The sequence below is a fragment of the Lepidochelys olivacea genome (assembly GCF_965140295.1).
Source record: "Lepidochelys olivacea isolate rLepOli2 genome assembly, chromosome: 3".
In the NCBI taxonomy this organism is placed as follows: Eukaryota; Metazoa; Chordata; order Testudines; family Cheloniidae; genus Lepidochelys; species Lepidochelys olivacea.
Window position 1 is genome coordinate 1,955,717 of NC_140413.1, and position 25,258 is coordinate 1,980,974.

General features: G+C 58.7%; 1 protein-coding gene across 5 annotated transcripts in view; it reads right to left on the reverse strand.

Annotated features, from left to right (window-relative positions):
* The window catches only part of DNMT3A (DNA methyltransferase 3 alpha), a 253,453-nt gene that overhangs the window by 138,757 nt on the left and 89,438 nt on the right, over positions 1 to 25,258 (reverse strand). For 3 of the 5 annotated variants that reach the window (XM_084624716.1, XM_084624715.1, XM_084624717.1), the window contains exon 4: positions 8,974 to 9,313. In XM_084624716.1, the coding sequence (XP_084480842.1) occupies positions 8,974 to 9,313 (340 nt within the window). The remainder of the gene's footprint in view (positions 1 to 8,973; positions 9,314 to 25,258) is intronic. The other 2 variants (XM_084624718.1, XM_084624719.1) reach the window with 1 other exon arrangement.

Here is a 25,258-nt window from a genome sequence, read left to right on the forward strand (position 1 = left end):
TGATACTTGACACCAATTATTTAGGTTAGTCCGGACCAGAGAGGGCTGTGAGGAGCTTCAGAGAGACAGAAACAAGGGGAGTGAATGGGCAACACACCAGCAGATGAACTTCGGTGTTGATAAATACAGAGTAATGCTCGTTAGAGGGGACACAAACTCCTTGCCCAACTTCCAGGGCTCTGCATGAACTCAGGAAAGGGACGGCACACCAGTGCGGACAGCTCTGTGAGACCGTGTCTCAAGGTGCAGCTGTGGTCAAGGAAGCAAATCAGATGTTAGGATGCATCAGGAATGGGCTAGAGAACAATACAAAGAATCTATTAACGCTTTGGTGTCGTCTCATCTGGATAGCATGTGCAGGACTGGTCAGCCCATCTCACTCCAGATCACACAGAACAAGAGGGGGTTCAAAGAAGGCCAACAAGAATGATCAGGGACATGGGAAAACCCAAAGAGAGACTGAAAAGCCTGGGATGATGACCTTAGACAGGAAACGAATTAAGAGGGGACATGACCAAAGTCTACAGAATAATGATTGGTACAGAATTAAATTAGCCAAGCAAGTGTTTTCCATTGGCATATGGAACACTCATACCACGAAAGCAAGTTACTTCCAGATAACACACAATGAGGTCTCTTTGTATAAGTGGGACATGAGCCGTCTGTGTGAGTCCAGATGGGCTGGGATGATTCATGTGGAAGGAGACATGCTGGTCTGGAGTGGTGATGACAGGCTCAGGCAGCGTGGGGTTGCGCTGTTCAGGAAGTAGATCAGCCCCTACATGGCCTACAAACGGGTCAGCAGCAGGCTGAGGACTCTGATTGGCAGCCTTATAATGTAACTGTTTCCAGTGCTGCGCCCCAACGACTGACTGTGATGATGAACAAGCTGAGAAATTCTAGGGTGACATCAAGAAGGAGTTAGGAGTTCACACAAGGGGACTGGATGGTATGCATTGGCCCCGACAGTTACCCAGAATGGTTCAGCTGGAATGGGAAGTTTGGGTATGGCAAGAAAAACAGCAGAGGACTGTGACTCATGCAATTTGCGACTGGAAATTATTTAGTATTAACAAATACCTTGTTCAAGCAAAAACCACCAAGGCAGTGCACTTGGACATCGTCAGATTTGTGGACTCAGAACCATATTGACTTCATCATGATCTCGAAGAGGAGGCATTCTGGTGTGATGGGGGAGCAGATCCTTCAAGAAGGCCAACACAGGATCCAATCAGAACTTAGTAATAGCCAACATAAAGACCAAACTGTGAAGCAAGAAATGACCAGCAAGTATGGTGCACTTCTCAAGGCAAACCATGGAGGAGCATTGCAACTCTTGTGTGTTGTGTTTACTGCTCATTGTGATGTGATGCTGCGGGGTTCTGCACTATGAGAGAATGTATGCATGCAGAGAAGGGAGATCGGGAGCCTCCTTTTTCCCTGCCTTATAACACAAGAGTGATGGTACAATACATGAAATAAAAAGAGGGTGAACTCAAAATCCACCAGAAGAAGTACTTTGTTACACAGCATATACTTAGCTTGTGGAGCTCACTGCCTCAGGAAGACACTGAGGCTAAGAACTTAGCAAGATTCAAAAAGGGACTGGGAACCCTCTGGGAAACCTCCCACAATTCACTCCCATCCATAGCATTATCCTGCCTTTTCTGATGGGGAGGCTGAGCTGAGGAAGCTCCAGGCAGGCAGGCAGGCAGCTGGGGCAGAGGCTGGGCTAGAACCCAGGGGCTGGCACCTACCTATAACCCAAGTGGCCCAGAAATCACATGGAGAAGGGAAATGGGCCCAGAGGCCGTTCAGATGCTCAGGGGATGAACCAACAACCAGGCCTGACTCCGACCCACCTGAACAGGGTCCCTTCTCCCTGCTATACTGATACCCCTTTGTGTTCAGCAGCTTAACAAGGCTGTTCGCTGCCAGCTGCAGACTAACAACCCCAGAGCCTATCACAGATCCCCAGGACCCCCTCTAGGTTTGATGAGACTCCCAGGAACATGCCATTGGGAAGGCAAACAAGCTATGCCCGGGGCTCCCACATCTCATGATGGCAAACACTGCCCCACGCAGGAGAGCAAATAATGAGTTCCCCAGGAGGATGGGTGTACCTCCCTTCCCAGCCTTTCCCAGAGCCCCCCATGGCTAGGGAGCCATCCCAGAGTGCCCGCTTCCCTTAGCCTAGGGTCCTCCAGCACCCGTCTCAGTCTCCCTTCCCCAGCTCCCAGGCCCCCTTCCACCTGCTGGCTGCCCCAGGAGAGACCCGTCACAGCAAGCCACTTCAGGCTCTTAGGGAGAGCTACCGCTGGGCATTCCCACAGCAGCAGGACAAGGCCTGGGCCTAACAGCGCCCCAAAGCCACTGAAAGGGAGTGGGAAGAAACTAGGGACAAGCGTCTCCGCTCTACTGCCACACGCCGGCCGAGAGACCAAGCACGGGACTGTGTGACGAGGCCGTGCTCCAGAAGTCCTCCCTGTCCGGGCAAAATCCCTGCACTGCAGGGAGGGGGGGCCCCAGGATGCCAATGAACCAAGGAACACCCCGGCCACAGCAGGGAGGCAGTATACCTGGGCCACAAACCCACAACGAGCAGGACTTCCCCAGCACCCAAAAGGGGGTCCCGAGGGAACAAGAGGCAGCCCGACGTGGCCCACAACCACTCCCATGTCCAGTGCAGGGCAAAGGCCCACACAGACTACAGCTCCCAGCAGGGAATGCTGTATCTCAGCCAAGCCTGTCCACTCAAGATGCAGAACTGCATGCTGGGACCTGCGGTCTCAGGGAGGCTGCACTTCCATAATGAAGTGAAGACATCTGCGGTCCACTCTGGTTCATACCAGTCAGGTGCAGCCCTCAGACTCCTGGAAGCTGCCAGTGTGGCCCTTGGCTGGGCAGACCTTTGGGGTGTCTGGTTTGAATATCCCCGTCATTGTTGGTTTCTGGTCTGGCCAGGATCACAGGGTCCCCTGCCTTTTCCTAGAAACTGTCCTTGCAAAGTTAAGCAAAGGACGTTTACACAGACATGCAAAACGAGCAGAGCCAAGCAGCATGGGTCAGCCCCTGCAAACCCTCCCTGGTGCCCACAGGCCATGGTGAGCATCTCAGGAGAAGAGAGTGATCTACTGGCGCCAACCTTGGAGAGTGACCGAGAAGATGCTGCTGGGTCTAGGCTAGAGTGTGGGTGACACCAAACCCACTGAGTGGTCACAGCTCAAGGCAGTTCAAGCTGCAGGCTCAATCATAGCTGCTAATGTCCCGGTGTGGGTGAGGGTCTGTGCTACCCCCTTCTGCCCAGGCCAGCTACAGCCTGGAGGCTGTGTGTCACCCCGCAGAACCTGCGGATCAAAGCTCGGAGAAGCTTCACTGGCAGGCTGAGGACCAGCGGTGGGAGGGAAATGTCCCTGTGAGCATCAGCTGGAGCCTGGAGTTACACCTAAGCCCTGAGGTGCACAGGAGGTGGCTGGGGAACAGGCACTGCTGGAGAGAGTCCCACGTTAGAGATGTTTCCGGGTGTTGCGCTGCCTGGTCTGGGAGCGCCTGGCTGAGGCCAGCTTGCCAAGAGAACTCGCCCCACCCAGCTGCCTCTCTCTGCAGTAACTAGAACACTCTGCTCAGAAATCCTGGGGAAGAAACAGCTTTCCTAGGGCTGCTCTCTCTGGCTAACGAGTCAATGGGGGAACGTCTGTTTTCCGTCATAGCTGAGGCCCTGCGAACAGGGGGATGGCAGGGGAGCTCAGTCAGACATGGATGGGAGGTCAGGAAAAGCCACTCTTCCCTGCAAGTCAATATTGACCCCAGGGTGGCAGTAAGGGGCACTGCGTGGCTAGAGGTCCTGGCCTTCAACTGAGACCAGAACTGAGGGCTGGCCCGCTTGGGGCTGGTAAACTTCTTCCCCAAGAGAAAAGGCCCAAGTCCAACCGGGCTAATGCCATCTGCCTCATTAAAGACTTTCCCTGCAGCTGCCACAGGAGACAGGATTTTCCTTCCTTCCCTAAGCAGCTGGGCAGCGCTGCTGTGACTGTAACCCTTACTGCAGCTGTGCCCGAGGCCCAAACCGGAACAGGGCCCCACAGGGCCGGCACAGGCAGCTCCCAGCCTAATTAAGGCGCAGATCCTGCTAGAGTGGTTAACAAGCCATGGAAGGGAAGGGGAGCAGGGAGGAGTCTGCCCAGTGACATGGGCTAGGAACAGGCACAAGGCATCCCCTGACCAGCCAGCAGCACAAGGAGGGCAGGCTGGGGGCTGGGCCTTGCCTATTGCCCCACTTTCACCCCCCCCCCAGCACAGTAGCTCACACCACCAGGGTTTGAGGGCTCCCGAGGCTACAACCTGACATGTGGCTCCATGAAAGCCTTGGCTGCCCCCTCCCCACCTCTGCAGGGGAAGCACTGGTGAGGGAGAGGCTATGGAAATCTCTAGCACCTCAGGGGGACAGGAGCTGTGCTCTAGGCCCAGGGCCTGCTCTCCCCGCCTCCATCCCCATGGTCACTGGAGCACCGACTGCTGTCTGACCTCCTTCGCCTGCATGTCGTAGCCAGCTCCCTGCCCCAGCCCCAAGCTTCTGTGCCCCCATGTGTCCGTGCAGTGCCCAACACAACGGGCCCCCAGCCTGCCTCACGCTGCCCCCACCAGGATTATTCAGGTGCAGTTGCCCCCCCATCCCCCGCCGTGTGGGGGCATTGTGCCATGGGTGCAGCAGCCTGTCTCTCTGTCCTCCCAGGACTGAGCTTATTTACAGATCCCAAACGTCCCTTGGTCCAATTCCAAGGCCTGGCTGCTGGCGAGGAAACGGCAATTCTGGCTATTCCTGCCCCTGCAGAGCACTAGGGCCGACTCCTGAGGGATCCTGGTTTCTACACCCCCGCTGGGGGTCCTCCACTCTGCCCCCCAAGCCATGAAGCCCCCTCTGGCTGAGGTCTGCGTGAGACTCTCCATGAGCCACACCTGCGACTGCATTCCAGGTCAGGGAGAACCATGAGCAGGGATCCCCGTTTTCCATGATAAAACCCAAAATTCTCTGATAAAAACAACAAAAATTGGCGTTTTTCCACAATGAAAATGAAATGCTGAATGTCAGCTTCCCTAGCCGCAATATACACAGGTGCCAGCTGAGCACAATGTTCAAAGCCTACCAGCACTGCCATCACTCATTATAATAAAATACAATTGATAGCATTGCTATTTGTATTTCTTACACACACCAAATACTTCAATGTCTGTATTCCGCTATCTGGTTCTCCATATTAACTGAACCCCCAGCTGCCCGAGCCTGACAGCAGCAGGGGCTGGGGTGGTCAGTCCCAGCCATGTAGGGCTGTCTGCCTGAGCCCCACCACATCTGAAAATAAGGGATAGAAAGCTCTCCTGATTACCTGAATTTCTGGTGATGTAATCTGGCCCCGGTCCCCATGAGATTGGATAATCAGGGTTCCACTGTTTAGGGTTTTATTTTTTCACAAAATGTAAAAACCAAAGATTCGCTGTAAAAATGCAAATTCTGCATTTTTCCGCAGCAAACAGATTTCTAGGATCCCTGGCCATGAGTGCCAGGAGCAGGGAGCCCCTGGCTGGGTTAACAGCACCCCCTACTAGGCCAGGGAAGGCAACGATTCGCTAGGGCTCAGGCAGCAGTCTGACAAGAGGTTTCTAGTCTCCCATCAGCCCCACACGGAGCTCTGCGCAGGCACGTCATAAAAGCCACAACTCCCACCCAGAGCTGGGCGAAGGGAGCCCTAACTACAGGCCTGGCACCTCTACCACACCATGCCCTGCAAAGCAAGTACTGCCCAGCAAGGGGAACACCCTCCTCTGACATCCCTTAACCACTGAAACAATTTCCCCAGGGCCATGGGGGATGCTCCATCCCTGGACATTCTACATCCCGACTGGCTGTTTTTCTAATGGATCTTCTCTGGGTAACTACTGTGGGGCAGGTGTCTGGCTGGTGCTACGCCGGAGGTCAGGCCAGTTGATCGCTGTGGTCCCTTCTAGCTTGGGGATCTGGGAACAGCCAGAGGCAGGATCCAGGCTAGCTGGGCCGGGGCTGGTAATTAACGCACTGTGAGTTACCATGGCAGTTCCTGCTCCAGCTCTGCCAGGGAGCATAAATAACCGGGATAACGATTAGTGAGAACTAGCACGAATGCAGCAATCTCACAGGGCAGCTGCGGGGAGCCCAGCTCAGTGCAGCTCTGCCGACACTGCTGGCTCCCTACCCCTTTGGCCATAAAGCCATGTCATACTGCACCAGGCTAGGCCAGGGCAATCTCAGACATCCCAGCCCAACCAGCAGGGCCCACGAGGAGAGGAGCCGGGCGCTCTCCCAGCGGGAAGCCCAGTATGACCCATCCCGCAGCTAAGACATCCCCATGGGCAGAGAGGGAAAGGGCCTTACCACTGGGAGCTGGCTGTCTCCTAAGGGGTTTAGGAGCTGCCTGGGGAACACAAGCCACAGGAGGCAGAGCGGTGGCTAGTGCTCGGGGAGAGTGTAGGCAGCGGGCTACTGGGGGCACATCTTGACCTTCCTCTCACTACTGATGCCTCTGCAGACAAACTTGCCTAATGAGTGCAGGAGCTTTCTTGGCTCATGGGGCAGGAAGCCTGTGTGTGTGACAAGCTGGTCTCTATAGGAACTGGCCCCTCCTAGAACCCTGCAGTGCTACATGGGCCTTATTGCAGACCGGTGATTGAACACAGCCCGACTCCGACACCTGAGCGGCAGGGAACTGCAGACGGGCTCTGAGAGCACTGCAAGAAAAAGCTCTACGGGCCTCTCTCCCACAGAGAAACCACGGGCTAGACACAACCCCCAACAGTCCAGCCCCACCCATTCGACTGCCTGGCACCCACATATGGGCCTCACTTCACCAGCCAATCACAGCAAGCCTCAGGGGCAGCAAAGCAGAACTGGGCCCGTTCCGCCTGAGGAAAGCTTGCACCATCCACTCCATCCACCAAAAGGTGCCCAGCACGCCAGCCCGGGCTCTGAGAGAACGTACCAACACCCGCACTCAGCTGCAGTGCCCCAGCCCTGCAAGTGCCCCCAGACCTCACCGCGTGGAACCTGCAAAGCTAAGGCCAGTGCTCATTAAACACAGTCACGGACCATGATCTGGAGGTGGAAACTGACGCAAAGCAGTGTCCAACCCAAGAGGAGGGAACTGCAGCCAGCACAGCAGAAGGCCTGAGTCTTCTCTTGTCTGCACCAAATTCCTCCTCCAGGACTTACATCTGACTTACACCAACATAAGTGACAGACGGCTCAGGCCCAGGGCGAGCTCCAAACCCAGGGCAGGGGGAGAAAGAGACTCCCTCCCGTGGCCAGAAATGAGCAAAGGCTCTGCTATGAAAAGCAAGCAGGAAAACCGGTTCCCGGAGGGGAGAGGGGGCGGAGATGGCATGGAGGGGTCAGGACCAGACAGCAATAAGGGAATGGCTGCAGGGGTTAACGTCCAGCCCCAGGGCAGCCTCTGCTCCAGGGTTCTGTCCCCGTTACACTCTGGCAGCACCCGTAGAGTTGCTCATGCCAATGAGCCTCACTGAACGGCACTGCGTGTGCGTGTGTCTGACGTGTGCGTGGGACTGTCTGTCTCCTGGTGAGGGCCAGGCTCTCTATCCAGCGCTTGGCACTATTGTGGCTGGGCATAGGGGGAAGAAAGCAGTGAGATCTTTCCAAGTGGGCATTTCCTCTGCGTAGTGGAGTTCCCAGCTGGCAGAGACAGCTCCTCCATTGTAGAAGGCAGGCCAGGAGCAGGAAGGGAGATGCTACTGGACTGTGGCGATTTTCTGCTGGCATATGGCCCCGTGGGGCCACAGAGCGTACTTCCTAGAATCTCTTAGGCGACACAAAGGACGCTGGGTCGGGGCTGGTGTAGAACTGACCCCACACTCAGGATGCTGCAGCTGGCTTTTCTGTGCCCCCAGATACTGGGCCCAGCAAAGCATCGGAGCCGGTCTCTCTCTCTGTGCAGCGCCCTGGGAGCCCTTCTCAAAACCCAGGAGTGTGCTTGCCTGCCTTCGGGAACAGGGGACAAGAGAAGACGGCTGCCTGCCTCTCCCCCATTCCCTGCGGGCCACCAGACAGTGATTGGGATCTCAGAGCTGTGGCCAAGGGCAGTAACCGGATTAGCAGTGACTGACATGACTGAGTACAGCACAAAACCTAGGGGGCGCACAAGAGCTATGTCCCTTAGCTGCCCCCAGTGTTTACCCCCGGCAGCCCCGCAGGGACCCGCTGCAGGTTCTTCCCCTCCCGCAGCCCAGCAATACAGAGCCCATTCCCCAGGCAGGGGGCAATGAGGGCGGAACCCACAGCTGGCAGTCTGGCACTGGTGCCTCCCCAGCCGCTCTCCAGGGTGGGTGTGCCGGGGCATCCCTACTCTCTCCCCGTGCTGGAGAGGGGACCCCGCCAATGGTTCGGTCTCCCCCATTCCTGGGTCAGTGTCTCTAGGAGCAGCGAGGCAGCTGGGAGCACAGAACCTATGGGGTGGGGGCAGTCAGTGGGAAGCTGGGAACACACACAGCTCTTTGGGGGGGCAGGTCAGGGGGCACTGGCTGCTGCTCCCCAGTTGCTGGGGCTCCCCTCCTAGTCTCAACCATTAGCCCACTCAGCTTCCCGGGGCTGTCGTTTGGCAGGAATGAGGCGGCTTGGCTCATTCCCAAGGAAGTTCGGTATTTACTCTATCGCCCTCTCTCCACGACACCCGCCTACCCCCGCACTGTGTCCCTGGGCTCCCAGCCAGCCCTCTGGTGCCCAGGACTCCAGCGGTACCTCTCAAGCCTGCTCCCGGCCCTGGTCTCTGTAGCAGACCCTCCCACAGGGCACCTCAGTTGGATGGTGGCACCACAGGGGCACAGGCAGGAGACAGCAGGACCCCTGGCAGGTCAGAGGTCACGTTAGTTACCCACGCTCCTGGATCCTGCCAGCCCTGTAGACGGGAGCCCTAAACGCTAAGGTCTTACTTTTCCCAGCTGTCTCCAAGAGTTTCCTCTTGCCTCTCTTCTTCTGGGGGGCGGAAGGGGCCAGCTCACCCTCATCGGCCGGTGGGTCCGGGCTGTCCTTCGGGGTGCAGCGCCCGTTCTCCAGGGCCTGGCCCGTCTCACTGTCTGGGAGGCTGTCCGTCTCGTCCTCGCCATGCTGCCCGCCCTTCGGGGTCCCATCGCTGTCCTCCAGGCCTTTCCACTGGGCACCATCTGTCTCCAGGTCTCCATTGGGCACCTGCTCCGTGGAGCCAGCATCCTGACAGGGGGCGTGGCACTTTGGGACTGAGGCAGTGTCTTTGGATGTTTCACTACTTTCCACCTGCAGAGACAGAGAACGGGAGAGGCTGAGAGGCCAGCTCCTGCCCAGCTCTGGGCTGCATAGGCCCTCGGGCCACCTTCGCCAGCACCGTCACCCAGCCTCATCTGCCCTCGGTGCTCCCCAATCTGGCCCCCAACGTGCCCCTTGATCCATGTCCCATGTGCCCTCACCTGATACAGCCCCCGAATGATCCCCAAAGAGCCCCCTCGGGCCAGCTCCCAGCTACACCCTTGTGCTAGAGCTGGCATGTGCCCCCACTGGGACATCTCAGTCCTCTCCACCGCATGTCCACCTGTCCCCTGGCTCCTCCTTCCAGGGGGGTTCCCCATTCACTGGCACTCTGCATGAGTCACCTACCCTCTGGGAGGGCTGAGCCCTGGCGGCCACGGCGCCATGTATCACAGTCCTGCCCCGCAACCCCACGTACTGCACCGGACCCACACCTGGGGGGATCAGGGCCAGTGCAACCACTAGGCGAACTAGGCGGTAGCCTAGGGCGCCAAGTGGTTGGGGGCGGCGGTGGAGCGGAGGTAAGCTGGGGCAGGGGGGCGCGGGTAGGGCCGCCTGCAGCAAGTAACGGGGGTGGGGGCGCACAGGAGAACTGGTCCCCGCCCCAGCTCACCTCTGCTCCGCCTCCTCCCCTGAGCCCCGCCCCGCTCTGCTTCTCTCCCTCCCAGGCTTGCGCGCCAAACAGCTGATTGGTGCCGCAAGCCTGGGAGGCGGGAGAAGCGGCGGCGTGCTCGGGGAGGAGGCGGAGCAGAGGTGAGCTGGGGCGGGCAGCTGCTGCCCGCGGCTCCCCAGGCTGAGGGGAGGGAGGGGGCAGCGGGGAGCTGCCGCGGGGGGGCGCCTCAGGGTGTGTGGGGGGGAGCTACCGTGGGGGGGGGCAGCGCAAGGTGGAAGTTTCGCCTAGGGCGTGAAACCTCCTTGCACTGGCCCTGGGGGGGATGAGGGTCCAGAAAGGGCCCATCGGTCCCCTCTAGTGCTGTACAGCTCTGAGAGTGCCAGAGAACCCAGTGCTGCAGGGGTTAAAGGCACTGCATGGGGCAGATGCCCAGCCCTCTCCCAGCAGTGAACCCCCTGCACTGTACCGAGCTTGGGGGACCAGACTGCTCCCAGCTACAGGCAGCAGGTCAATAGACTATTGACCCCCCAAATATACACACACTGTACCCCAGAGACATCTCCTGGGGCCTGCATGAAATCCTTCCCCATTGGCTGTAACTTCCCCAGTGCTCCAAGACTTATTGAAAATCAACATTAACAGTTCAGTGAGCTCCCCAGGCAGCTCTTTTAAAACTCTTGAATGAAAGTAATCTGGTCCTGCTGGTTTAAAAATGCCTTACTTTAGTAGCTTCTGTCTAACATCCCCCAGAGATACAAATGGAATGGAAAGAGTGTTATCGTCACCATATGTTTCAGGCTCTTTTCTTACTACAAAGATAAATGGGACGACCCAGGAAATTATAGACCTGTTATCCGGACATCAATCGTGGGCTGTGACCAAAAGGGCTAATGTGATCCTTGGATGCATAAAGAGGGGAATCTCAAATAGGGATGAAGGATTATTTTACCTCTGCCTTTGGAGCCATGAGACCACTGCTGGAATCCTGTGTCCAGTTCTGGTGCCCACAATTCAAGAAGGATGTTGATAAATTGGTGAGGGGTCAGAGAAGAGCCACGAGAATGATTAAAGGGTTAGAAAAGAGCTTTAGACTGATTGACTCAAGGATCTCAGTCTATTTAGCCTAACAAAAAGAAGGTTAAGGGATGTCTTCATCCCAGTCTATAAGTACCTACACAGGGAACAAACATTCGATAACAGGCTCTTCAATCTAGCAGAGAAATGTCTATCAGGAGCCAAAGGCTGGTAGCTGAAGCTAGACAAATTCAGACTGGAAATAAGGAGTAAATTTTTGATGGTGAGAGTAACAATTATCCACTGGAACAATTTACCAAGGGCCATGGTGGATTCTCCATCACTGACCACGTTTCAACCAAGACTGGATGTTTTTCTAAAAGATCTGCTCTGGGAATGGTTCTGGGGCAGGTCTCTGGCCTGTTACATAGATGATCACCATGGTCCCTTCTGGCCATGGGATCCAGGTCTCAACCCAGCCTGAAGCTGGTCACATGGGAGCGCAGGCAAGAGGCCTCCAGTGATAAACAGCGGGGGGCCCTGGCAAGGGAAGCGGACAGCGTGGAGATACATGCCCTCTGCCCCATTCTGAAGCATCTGGGTCCTGGGACCACCGGACACCTGCAGAGTGAGTTGCAGGCCCTGTTCCCCTCCCCATGTCCACTCCCATGTGCAGGAAAAGGTCAGGCTTGGGGAGACCAGACTCATAAATACTGTATAGCCCAGCCCAGTCCATGCCTGGGACACTGCACCCAGCAATTATTCACCTGCTGGGATGCAGGGGGAAGGGCAGGTGAAGGCTGTCAGGTCCATAAATAAACCAGCACCCTCCACACTGCAACATGGCTGTGTGACACCCCAGCAGGGGTGGGAGGGTGCGCACACCCACCCACACACCCAGAGCTCACTGGAACCCTTCTGATAACCTGCACTCCTTCCTGCCCTGCTGGTCCTTACCCGTGGCCCCAGCCCCACCTGGAAGGAGAGCTGCTCAAATGGCTAATGGGATCAGAGAAGCCAGAGCTGGAAAAGGCCCTTCAGGCCTCATGCGACTGGGCCAGGATCGCCCAGTCTGTTCTCTAGGACTCCATCCTGTCACCAGAGCTCCCAGCCCTTCCCCAGGAAACAGCCCCCAGCTGGGCCCATTTCCCTGCCCGGCATCTCTCCTGAGCCCAGGCTAAGATCAAATCCCCACTCCCACCCCGTTATGCCCCCTGCACCCCTCTTGAAAAGCCCCACATTCCAGGCTATTGATCTCACTTGGGAGATGAGATTTTATCAGACACCAGCAAACCCTTGGGCTCCAGGCACTGTCTGGAGACACACGCCCAGCCCTTCCTCACCCCCAGCTGCCTCATGCACACGCCTCCAACTCCCTGGAGTCTGCCTCGTTCTTTTCCTCCCTTCACAAAAGGCTCATGACTTGTTTTCTCGCATCGTAAAAACCATCCTTGGCCCAGCCCCTCACCTCCAGGCTCACTGAGTGTGAGACAGCTACTGCTGCTGGCTTCAAGTCCTCTGCTCAAACTCCATCCCAGCCCCACTCCAATCTAGCTTCTGCCCCACGGCCTCCACTGACACCCCCCCCCAAAGACCTCTAATGACCTCTTCTGAGACCAACTTCACAGCCAGTGCTCCAACCTCAGCCCCTCCAGGCCATGGCTGGCTGCCTTTAACACGATTGACCACGCTCACTTCTCTGTACCCTGCAATGCCTGGGCTTCCGGGAGCCCGGCCTCCTCCCTTGGTGTCTCAGCTGCGGGTGGTCTTGCTTCACTCTCCTCTTATGGGGTGGGTCCCCTCAGGGCTCCATTCTTGCCCCCTCCTCGTCTCCCTCTACACTGTCTCTGGGGGTGTGTCTACGCAGCATGCAGAAGGAAGCCTCCCAGCCCGGCTCAGGAGACTTGGCCCTGTGGGGCTCACGCGGGTGCTCTAAAAACAGGGCTTCGGAGCCTGAGCTCCAGCCTGAGCCGTAGCATCAGAGCTCTGTCTACACAGCTCTTTTGAGAGCACTAGCCCATGTCCGGCTAACCCAAGCCTGACCCAGGCTGACAAGCTCACTTCCGTGGGCTGCGCAGACAAACCCTGGGTGATCTCAGCCACAAACATGGCTTTGGCTTTAACACCTATCTTTAAGCTGATGACTCACAAATTCACGGCCTGCTCCAGCCCTGTCTCCCTCTCTCTGTCCTAAGATCTCAGCCTGTCTCTTGAACGTCCTCCCGCGGGTGTCCAGCTGCCACTGAAACTTAACATAGCCACAACAAAGCTCTTGATCTCACCCGACACCCTCCCCTGCCTTCTCTGGCATGGCGAATGCAACAACCAGCCTTGCTGCCGCTCAAGCCTGAATCTTGGCTTCCTCTCTGACCCACACACCTCGGCTGTGTTTGCATCTCCCCGCCCTTCCTCAGAACGAGCATCATGACAAGGGCAGTTTGGTCAGTCAGGCACTCCGTGGTCTCAGCCTGGCCCTGAACCACAGAGCTCCAGAGCCAGGTATGCGCGTGCAGCATGGGACAGGCAGGCCAGTGACCTGAGCTCACAGGGTACGCCCAGCTGGGCTGATGAAAGGCTCCCAGCACCCATGAACTCTGAGCTCCCTCCAGCAGCGCAGGCCAGAGGGGATCTCCGTGCAGCCCTGGCAAATCTGCCACTCTGCTCCCACAGCCAGCTGCCTTACCTGTCCCATCAGAGCAGGGTGGGCTGCGGGCAAACAGCCCCTGCACAGGGGACCCCAGGCCTGCAGGGATGAGCTGCACCCCTCTCCCCTCAGCAACAGGGAAACCAAACTATTCCCAATTCCCCCTCTCCTGCTGGGAGCCTGCCAAGCGTGCAGCCAGCCCTGCTGCCCCTCCGGAGCCTAGAGGGTAGGATTGGGCGCTGTTGTCCCAACACGCATGGATAGTTACACCCTGCCGCAGCCCCAGTCAGTCACAGCTTTGCACTGAGCCCAGCCACCCCTGCCCCACTCCTGACACCGGGCCCAGGAGCAGATCCAGCCACCCAGCTCCTCACAAAGCGCCCTCTGCTCCTGGCCTGGCCTGCCGAGTGAGCCATTAATCCACAGCACTGCGTCAATGTGACACCTAATGCTGAGCCAGCTGGGCCCCAGGGCGACACCCAGGCCGGTTCCTCCCATCCCCCGATCCAGCAGCCTGGGTGACAGGAACCTCCCCCAGGAACCAGGGCTGGGATCAGGTGTGAGGATGTGACGCAGCAGGAAGCGGGGAGTGTTGCCCTGGGAATGTGCCCTGGGGATGGGAGACCTGAGAGCCTGTCACCTGAGCCAGGAGGGGGAGGGGGAGGTGACACCTCTGCCCGGGAATGTGAAGACAGGCTGCAGGAGAGAGCCTGCTGGGGGGGGGGGGGGTTAGTTTCAGTTTGGTGCTGGGGGGTGGAACACAGGGAACCCCAGGGTTGGGGTCTAAGCTCCCTGCTCCCCCAGAAGGACTTGACTGAGGGGTCCTGGTTGTACACACAAGCTCTGTTTTGGGCTGTGTTCCTGTTGGCCAATAAACCTTCTGTTTTACTGGCTGGCTGAGAGTCTCAGTGGATCCCAGGAAGAGGGGTGCAGGGCCCGGACTCCCCCACACTCCGTGACAACTGGTGGCAGCGCTGGGATGTACTGCACCCCGTGAACGGCGCTTCCTGCAGTAAGTGACTGGGGAGCAGTAAAACGAAGGGGGAGTGACGGGGACCAGGCGTGCTGAAGATTCAGAGAGAGACGGTTTCGGGGGGTGGTTAACCCCTGGGAGTGTGTGACCAGAGAGAAGGACTTTTGCAGTAACAGGGTCCCCCGGGGGATCACAGCGAGCGGTCCCAGGGGTGGAGGAGTCTGCAGCTCGACCCTGGCAAAGAGGTGGTGACCTCAAGAAGGACTGGCACACTAGGGGCTTTTCCTGGAAACCGTGGGAAGCTGCCCGGCCTGCGAGTGGCCAGCAGGGAGATGTACGCTAAGCGCCTTAAGAGCGACCTGGTGGAGCTGTGCAGGCAGAGGGGGCTGCGCATTGGGAGGTCCACCAAGGAACAGCTGATTGCCCAGTCGGAGGAGAGGGATCGCTTGGATGACCCGATCCCTGTCCCTGAGGGAAGCCGCCTGGCAGACGCAGCGTGGGCCCTGGGGCCTGACCGGGCTGGGAGGGGTCAGACTGCTGCCGAGGACCTACCAAGACCCTTCCTACCTAGGCCTGGGGGAGGGGTTGGGGGAAGCCCAGTGAATACCGAGGGCACCCTGACCCCGGCAGCCAGCAGGGGATCCTCCCGGCGGAGCTCCCCATCCCTAGAGCGGATGCAGCTGGAATGGGAGAGGGAGATGAAAATGAGGGAGCTGGAGGATCATGAAAAACAACATGAGCAGGAGGAGAAGGAGAAACAACGTCAGCATGAACAGGAGGAGAAGGAGCAGGAACATCAGGAGAAGGAGAGGCAATGTAGGCATGAGCAGGAGGAGAAGGAGAGGGAACGTCAGGAGAAGGAGAAACAAAGACAGCATGAACTGGAGCTGGCCAGGCTGAGGAGCAGTGGGGCCCCGGCTGTGGTGAGTGCAGGGCGACCCAAGACTGCAAGGAGCTTTGATAAGTGCTTCCTGGCCCAGCGAAGGAGGGGGAGGACATAGATAGCTTCCTGACGGCCTTTGAGAATGCCTGCGAGATGCACAGGGTTGACCCTGCAGACAGGCTCCAGTTCCTCACCCCCTTACTGGACCCCAAAGCCGTGGAGATGTACAGCTGGATGACAGGGCCGGAGGCAGGGGACTATGAACTGTTCAAACAGGCCCTGCTCCGTGAGTTTGGGCTGACCCCCGAGATGTACCGGAGAAGGTTCCAGAGTCAGCGTAAAACGCCTGAGGTCACCTACCTACAACTGGTCAACCGGATGCAGGAGTATGCCCGCAAGTGGACAGCTGGGGCCCAAGCTAAAGAGGACCTGCTTGACCTAATCGTACTGGAGCAACTGTATGAACAGTGCCCGTCTGACCTGAGGCTGTGGCTGGTGGACAAAAAGCTAGAGAACCCCCAGCACGCAGGGCAGCTGGCCGACGAGTTTGTGAACAGTCGGTCAGGGGGTAGCCGGGAGGAGTCCCAAAAGAACAGCCCCCCCTTCCCCCCCCGATGCAGAGAGAGAGTCACCAGGGGGCCTCCCAGCGGGGAAATAGGGAGAACCCCCTCCAAAGGGGAACGCCTGGCGTTGGGCCCCTCCGACCCGCTCGAGGGGACCAACGTGACCTGAGCTGCTATCACTGTGGCCAGAGAGGCCACGTACGGACCCAGTGCCACGGGCTCAGGGACAAACTGAGCCAACCCAACCTATCCAGGGTTAACTGGGTAGGGACTCAGCTGGACGAGGGGCAGACGACCCAGGAAAGGGGGGCTACCAGTTTACCACCTGCGAAGGAGAGAAGAGTACCCCATGCCAGCTGCGCCATTGGGCTGGAGGCTCTGGACTCAGGGTGCTCGGTTTACAGGGTGGGTGCGGGGCTGTCCCTCCGGAGAGAGTGCCTTGTACCCCTGGAGGTGGATGGGAGGAAGGTCAATGGATACTGGGATATGGGCGCGGAGGTGACGCTGGCCCGGTCCGAGGTGGTGGCCCCAGATCGGGTGGTGCCCAACACCTACCTGACCCTGACAGGGGTGGGCGGGACCCCATTTAAGGTGCCCGTGGCAAGGGTACACCAGAAATGGGGGGCCAAGGAGGGCCCCAAGGATGTGGGGGTACACCACCATTTGCCCACTGAGGTTTTGATGGGGGGAGACCTAGAGGACTAGCCAAGCAAGCCCCAGACCGCCCTGGTTGTGACCCGTAGCCAGAGCCGGCGAGGGGCACTGCACCCTTACCTTGGGGAGGGTACCACACCGGAGGCGCAGGACCCTACCCTGGTGGGGAGGGAGGGCCGAGGGGCACGGCTCAGAGAGGCTGAGGCCTCAGACCCGGCCACTGAGGGGGAACCGGGCCCCATCCCTGCCTCAGCCGCTGAGTTCCAGGCCGAGTTGAGGAAAGATCCCTCCTTGCGGAAGCTCAGGGACCTGGCCGACCTCAGGGTGGGACGGACCATGAGGAGAGGCTGCCAGGAGAGGTTCCTGTGGGAGAAGGGGTTCCTGTACCGAGAATGGGCTCCCACAAGGGAAGTAGAGTCCTGTGGGATCAGGAGGCAGCTGGTGGTCCCCCAGAAGTATCGCCGCAAGCTACTGTACCTGGCCCATGACTTCCCCCTCGCAGGGCACCAGGGAATCCGGCGCACCCGGCAGAGGTTGCTACAGAACTTTTACCGGCCTGGGGTCTTTACCACGGTCCGTCAGTATTGCTGATCCTGTGACCCCTGTCAAAGGGTGGGGAAGGCCCAGGACAAGGGGAAAGCGGCTTTGAGACCTTTGCCCATCATAGAGGAGCCTTTCCAGAAGGTGGCCATTGACATCGTGGGGCCTCTCAGCAAGACGACACGGTCGGGGAAGAAATACATTCTGATGGTGGTAGATTTTGCCACCCGCTACCCCGAGGCAGGTGCCATTAGCTTCCATTGAAGCCGACACCGTGGCAGATGCGCTCCTGACCATTTTCAGCCGAGTGGGGTTCCCCAAGGAAGTCCTGACAGACCAAGGCTCCAACTTCATGTCGGCCCTGCTCCGGTGCTTGTGGGAGAAATGTGGGGTCCGGCACGACTGGGCCTCAGCTTATCACCCCCAGTCTAATGGGCTGGTGGAGAGGTTCAATGGGACACTAAAGATGATGCTGAAAACCTTTATGAACCAGCACCCGCAGGATTGGGACAAGTACTTACCTCACCTGCTGTTCGTGTACAGGGAGGTGCCCCAGGAGTCGACCGGATTTTCGCCTTTTGAACTGTTATATGGAAGGAGGGTAAGGGGGCCCTGGCAAACCCAGACTTTAACAAGCCCTTTGTGGTGTTCACCGACGCCTCAGACACAGGACTGGGGGCAGTGTTAATGCAGGAGGATGAAAAGGGGGAGAGACACCCCATCGTGTACCTGAGCAAGAAGTTGCTGCCCCGGGAGCAACACTACGCGGCCATCGAGAAGGAGTGCCTGGCCATGGTGTGGGCCCTCAAGAAACTAGAGCCCTATCTCTTCGGGCGACACTTCACCATCTACACCGACCACTCTCCCCTGACCTGGCTGCACCAGATGAAAGGAGCCAACGCCAAGCTCCTGAGATGGAGCCTGCTCCTGCAGGATTACGACATGGACGTGGTCCACGTGAAGGGAAGTGCCAACCTGATAGCGGATGCGCTGTCCCGGAGAGGGGGCCCCGAACTTCCCCAGGTCACTGGTCAGCGTGACCCCGCTCAGTTCAGTCTCGAAGGGGGGAGAGATGTGACAATGTGACTCAGCAGGGAGTGGGGAGTGTTGACCTGGGAATGTGCCCTGGGGATGGGAGACTTGAGAGGCTGTAACCTGAGCCAGGAGGGGGAGGTAACACCTCTGCCCAGGAATGTGGATGGAGGCTGCAGCAGGGAACCTGCTGGGTAGGTTTAGTTTCAGTTTGGGGCTGGGTGGAGGAACACAGGGAACCCCAGGGCTGGGGTCTAAGCTCCCTGCTCCCCCAGAAGGACGTGATTGAGGGGTCCTGGTTGTACCCACAAGCTCTGTTTTGGACTGTGTTCCTGTTGTCCAAATAAATTGGTTAGTCTCTAAGGTGCCACAAGTCCTCCTTTTCTTTTTGCGAATACAGACTAACACGGTTGTTACTCTGAAACCTGTTGTCCAATAAACCTTCTGTTTTACTGGCTGGCTGAGAGTCTCAGTGAATCCCAGGAAGAGGGGTGCAGGGCCTGGACTCCCCCACACTCCGTGACACCAGGCACTGCCCCAAGTGGGTGGCACCAAGGGAGGCCCCCTTCTCCTCCTGAGAGTGACAGGCCAGGCCATTCAATGGGATCCCAGAGCTGTTCCTTCCGGACACTGACGCTTGGCCCTCCCTGAGAGCTGCCGCCCGCTGGGTATCTCTACTGCACTGCTCGCCATGGTGCCTATGGGGCGGGGGGGGGGGGGCAAAGCCCCAAAGGTGGGCCCAGGCTGGCTGAGGCCTGATACTAGAACTGTCTAGCTGCACCTAGTGCACCCCTTTTGTCTTCGGGATCCCATTTTCCATCTCACCCCCACCCAGGGCCAGGCTGGCCCATTCTGCACCCAGAGCTCCTGGCCTGAGGCACAGAGCCACGAGGAGGGCAGGGTAAACCTCTCGGTGCTGAGTGTGGGGCAGAGACACATGGCCCCCGGTGACCCCATGGCCACCTCCCAGGGCCCCAGGAGAGCTCTGTAGCAACAGGATAGACCCTCCTGCCAAAGCCAGCCGGTGAGTAGCCAGAACATGGCAAGTCCTGGGAGCATCAGGCTTCCCCACATGGTGCTGCGTGGCTGGGGCGGGTCTCTGCTGAACAGCATGCAGCAGGGCGGAGGAGGGAGGGCCTGTGGCTTCTTGTAGCACTTTTCATTAGTCATGTAAACCCAAAGCGAAGGAAGGACACGGATTCCTATCAGCAGCTGGGTACCTGCATTATTCATAGCCCATTCATACTGGAGAGGAGCCGGCCTGCGCTGGCAACCCTACCCAGCTGCCTCCACTGGGGAAAGTGTAAAAAGTGTGTGTGTGAGTCAGGCAGAGCCAGAGCTGGCATAGGGCACATGGGCGACAGGAACAGGGAGGTGAGAGACAGACCCTGGCCAGCTGCTCAATCACTCTCCCCAGCCCCTCCCAGCTGCACTGACTGGTGTCTGCCTTCTGGAGCATCCTCACTATTGGCTACCAAGCTGCGGGGCCTGGCCCGCTCTGCAGTTTGGCCCTGCATGCGCTAGCAGCCAGCCTATTTCCTCTGAGGCGCCCTGGGACTGGCCTGCCCTGGCAGCATGGTCAGGTGGCTCTCACTCAGCAGTGCTGTGCCACCCAGGGAACTATCTGACAACAGTTCGCAATGATTGCTTAAACCCCTCTGCGCTGGGGAACCCAGGTGGGCAAGCGGTTCCAGGCGGGAGCCCTGCAGAGAGCACGAGCTGTGGTCCAGCCCTGGGCTGGGTGAACGGCAAGGGAGATTGCGTTGGGTACACAATCAAGGCCAACCCTTCCCCACAGCCACGCAGCCCAGGACAGAGAAGGGCAGGGCTGGCAGCCAGGCTGATGGTGTGAAAGCCAACCAGGTGAGCTCCCACCCCAACCTTGATCCCCCCTCTGCCTCCTGCTCCTGGGGCTCAAGGGTGAGCAGCCCTCCACAGGCAGGGAGGAGCAGTGCAGCAGGCTCGTGTCCCATCCTGCCATCCTCCCAGGCCTGGGGGCCAGGACTCCCACCCTGCTCAGCAACAGCGCTCGGGTGCCGTTTGCCAGAGGGTCCAGGAAGACCCCGCACAGCGGAGAGGCTGCAAGGGGAGTGGTGGACGGAGGGGGAAGGGTGAGGAGTAAGAGTGAAAGGGCCCAACCTGGCTCAGTGGTTTCCGTGGCAAGGGAGAGTGAAAGTGTAAGCGTGCTCTGCAAACCCCAGCAGGGACGTGTGCTGAGGCAGCGCTGGCTGCAGGGGGCTGTGCTGGGGGGTGCTTTGGTTCTTTCCATAACAGCAGAGTCTCACCCAGATGCAGGATTGGGGCCAGGCCACAGCCCTCCGAGATACCGGGCACACACACAAACCAGCAACAAATCCGATGGGGCAGCGCTGGGGGCTCTTCTTTCCAGGCTGCCTTTGGGTCCCCACTCCCCACCACTGGGGCTGCCTTGGGACCCCGCTCTCTTCCCCCAGGGCCACCCTGGGGTCCTTTGACAAACCTGGCCACAGAGATCCGCCTCCAGGACTGATTACTGCAATTCATTCGCTCTAGCAACAAAGTCAGACCCCCAAAAACCTCCAGCTGGGGCAAAATGCAGCGCCATTTCGCTTAGCAACACATGGACACATCACCCCATGCCCTGCTCTCTCCTTCAGCTCCCCACTTGAGCCAGGTCAAGGTCTCTGTCCTGATACTCAAAGCCCCAGAGAATGGCCCTGGCTCCCTGTGTCCAGGGCCTACCTTCCTCCAGAGAAAAGAAACTGTCCCCCACTGGGGGAGACAGAACTTTCCCGGGAGCTGGGCCTGGCCTATGGAACTCACTCCCACAAGAGGGGAGAGACTCCGAGCTCCAGGCTGAATCAGAACTCAGGTCTTCTAGCTGCTGCTACTTTCCATGCTGCTGCTGCAGGTGGGGAGGGCAGAGTCTGGGTTATTACTAAACTGGGACGCGCTCAGCTCCTCTGCTGATGGGAGCCACCCAGCCAGCCGACTAGCCAGCCCACCCCTGCTCAGTCACCCACACTGCTCCCTGCAGCAGAGCCCCCTAGCCCAACGCCGGAGCACGGAGATCTGCACTCAAGGTGGGAGAGCGCTCCCCCGAGTCACACTGCTCCCTGCTGCACCTGGGCCCCCCTGGAGGTCCCCCAACTGCCCCTACACCAAGCCCCTGATTAGTGCCTCAGCAGAGTCCTGTCTCACATGGCCACCCTGCACCTGGCAGCACGACGGGCAAACATGGCCCCATTTCTGAAGCAGCCATTTGCTCAACTGCTGCACTAGCTCAGCCTCCCACCCCGGAGGCCCCATGCCGGCAGGGTGCCAGGGCTATGGCCATGAGCTCACCAGGCACATTACATGCTCCATTAGAAAGCATGAGGTATTGAACACTTAGCTCAGTTTCCTGTGCTCCAAACCCAGCGTTCAGCTCCCTCTGCCTCTGCACCGCCCTCCCGCAAGCGAGGCAGCAGGAACAGGCCTGAGCCCTGGGGCCCAGCTCAGCCTGCCTCTGAGGAGGAACAAGAAACCAGGAGCACTGCAGAAGCCGAGGGCCTGGGACTCTCCCCATGGGCTGAGGCAGGCCTGCTTGGAGCCCAGCCAAACATGGAGGGAGCAGCAGAGAGGAGGTGGCTTGGGGAGAATTCACTCAGCGGCGGGAACCTCACGTGGTGCCAGCCTTCTCGGGCACTGCACCACCCTGCCCAAGCGAGACGGTGGCCGTCCCACTCAGTGCCTGCTGTGCCAACCTGTCCTCGGCCCAGGCCCTGCAGGCAAGCCTGGGTTTGAAGCAAGAGGCTTGTCCCTAAGGCAGGGAGACAAGCCTGGAGTACCAGTCCCCATGCCCCCAACGTGACTTGCTCTCAGTCCAGCCCCTTCTGTGCTGCAGGGCACAGGTGGGCATCAGGAACCCCTTCAGTCCAGCTGAAACGGGCCCAGGGGAGCCTCCCCCTTGCCAAAGCTCACTCAGCCCCTCATCTCTCTCTTACCAGGCAGCCTTGTCCCGGTGCCATGCCAGTGCCACGCAGACCCCCAACACCGCAGCTCCTGGCACCAGCTGGCCACTCGCTGCTCCCTTGGTCTCACTACTCCCTTGGTCACAGGTAATCACGTGAGAAGGGAAGTAGGGCCGGGGCTCTGGCAGCGATCAGTGGGGCCAGGCGCTGTGCCCGGCTGATGCAGAACGGTGCCGACACCAGCATCATGCCCTGTGGAAACTACACGTCCCAGGATGCAATGCACACTGGCAAGGGGCCAGAGGGCACAGTGAGCCTGCCAGCACACGGCTTGGCTTTGCCTCTGCTCCATCGGCTGGAATAGCTAAGAGGGACCGGGGGGCTGCAGTGAGGATCGAGGGGCTTGGGCTTAGGGGGGCTGAACCCAGGATTAAAATGGGGCGGAGGGCTACAGGTGAGGCTCAAGGGTCGCTCTCAAGAGCTCTCCGTATCCTTCCCTTTCACAGACACTGAAATTCCGCCACAACTAACTCACAAATCGCCTGGCACCAAGGCTGGAGAGATCCCTGGGGTCCCTCGCTGTATGCCAGGGAGGGACCCCACTGCACTGGGTCCCCAGCAGCGGGCAGGAAGGTGTCACTGTGGAACCCCCCACCCACTCGGCCATGTGCTGACGGACACCCCGCCCGCCAACAGCACATCCAAGGCCACAAGGGGCAGCTGCCTCTTACCATGGTGCAGGCCCCAACGCATCCCCTCCGGAGCCCGAACGGAGCCCCCAAGGACAGCTGCCGCCTGCCTGCGTCCCAGGAGCCTCCTCCCCACACTTGTTTCTCTATCTCAGAGCCTGCAGCAGACGCTTCCTGCTGAGCGCTGGTCCTGACGCTGCCTCGCTCAGAGTCACTTCCTCCCGTCACAGGCCAGCCCCCCCTCACCCCCAGCGACTCGCCTGCTCCGAGTGCCCCGGGGACCCAAGGCCTGGCCCCACAGGAGGAATGTGAAGCTGCAGGGAGCTGGGCAGGATGTGCCAGGATGCAGGGGAGAAAAAGGCAGGAACTGAAGACCTGGTGGGGAGGAAGCCCAAGCAGCTGGCCGTGCACTGGGGGAGGAGGTGCAGGGAAGGGCAGAGCTGGGCACAGCCGAGAGACACACACACTAGCAGGGGGTTAAGCAGCGGAGGGGAAGAACCAGGGTTTTGCAGAGGGGATGGTGAAGAGACAGCAACAGCCTGGAGCTGGGGAGGGGAAGCTAAGGAGCCCAGCCTGTGTGCAGCTGAAGCTGGTGGCTGAGGCGCATTTGGGGCTTACTGGGGTCAGGAGGGCAAGCGAAGCCATGAGAGTGGGAGGGGGCGCCAGGCACGGACCCCGGGATACCCATAGGGACGGAGAGGGGGAGCAGCAAGCGATATTTGGAACTGGAGGATGATGGCGGGCAGTCTAGCCCAGAGCCCTGACTGCCTGAGGAGGCTGGGGGTCTGTCACAAAGCAGCACAAAGCCGATTGGGGCAGCCCTTGAGAGACGGAACAAGTCCCACCCTCTGCGACCGGGAGGGGACCCTGGGTGCCCAGCCCCCAGCCCACGCCACCACACAGCAAGACTGCCTTAGGAACTGCAGGACACGGGTGACGCTGCCTGTTCCCGGTCTGTCTCTCTCTCAGCCTTGCCACTCCCCGGGACACCTGCATACACACAGACCCCAGAGAAACCCCTGGCTGCCCTGAAATCCCCTAGGGAGAGCATCCGCCTGCACCAATGCTTTGTTACTGTCCCAGCCACTGCACTGCTGGACTGGCCACGGCTGTGTTTGCTTTAGTGCCTGACCTGACCCGACCCTTGGTTCCAGGGCCTTCCTTTATTGCACAGATATGAAGTGTAGGGAATGGAGTAACCAGCCACTTTGCAGGGTGTTCATCGGCACGTGGACCCGGGAACGTGCACCCGGGCATGCACTCTCTCGCTCTCCATCTCTGCACTCTATCAGGATGCCAATGTTTGCCTGAAACCCCCAAGCCTCGTGGCAGATGCTGATTCTTGTAACTCATTGAACCCATTCGAATACAGGGGAGGTGGGGTTGGATTTTTAGGAGAGAACATAGGGTGTGGGCAGAGTTGAGCTCAGAGAGGAACCCTGGGAGCAGCCCAGCCTGGAGAGAAGCCAGAGCTAGGGCTTGGCTAGCTTCACTGCAAATTCCTTAATTGAATAAATCCAAACTCTCAGAAAGGGGAAAGTTTTGAGCTGCTACAAATTGTGTAGACTGTTTGGAAGTCATACAAACTCCTCGTCACACTGCACAAACCTACCCTTACACAAATGCTCTGAGTTGGCACAAATGTACATGCTGTAAGAGACCATGGTATAGGTGGTCTGGCCTAGCAGTCACAGCTTGGCTGAAGTCTGTCCAGCAGGGACAGGAGCCACTGGGCAAGAGTGGGAGGAACCACAAGGCGAGGTCCCATAAACAAGAGTCAGGGTCAATGGCAGGCCAGGGTCAGAGACCGGAGATCAGAGGTAGTACCGGGTTAGAATCGAGAGGCAGGAATCAGGATCAGAGTCAGGCCGGGGTCAGAGTGGAGATCAGAGGCGGTACCGGGTTAGAACCAAGAAGCAAGTATCGGGGTCAGAGTCAGGCCGGGGTCAGAGACGGGAGATCAGAGGTAGTACCAGGTTAGAACCGAGAGGCAGGAGTCGGGGTCAGAGTCAGGCCAGGGTCAGAGACCAGAGGTAGTATTCCACTCAGATGACACCTTGTGGGAAGGGGTGCCCCTAAGAGATCCCAGTGCCAGAGGGCAAGAGGCTCCCCCGGATCAGCTGAGGAGACTAGCTCCGTGTACCCCAGCTCACTGTGGCTCTAACCTGTATCTACCAGGTGTCATGTCGTATGTCACTGGGAAACAAACGCCTCGCTGGTGGTTCATGTTCTTGCGTGATGTACGTGCGGTGTGTAGTAAGAGTTATGGATACACACGGGAATTACACTAACGGGGGTTTAAACCAGGCACGTCAGGGGGGTTGGTAAACAGGTCTGCCCTAGACAAAGGAAGGCGTCTTTGCTTCTACGCCCAGCCCAGGGTCAAGCAGAGACAATAC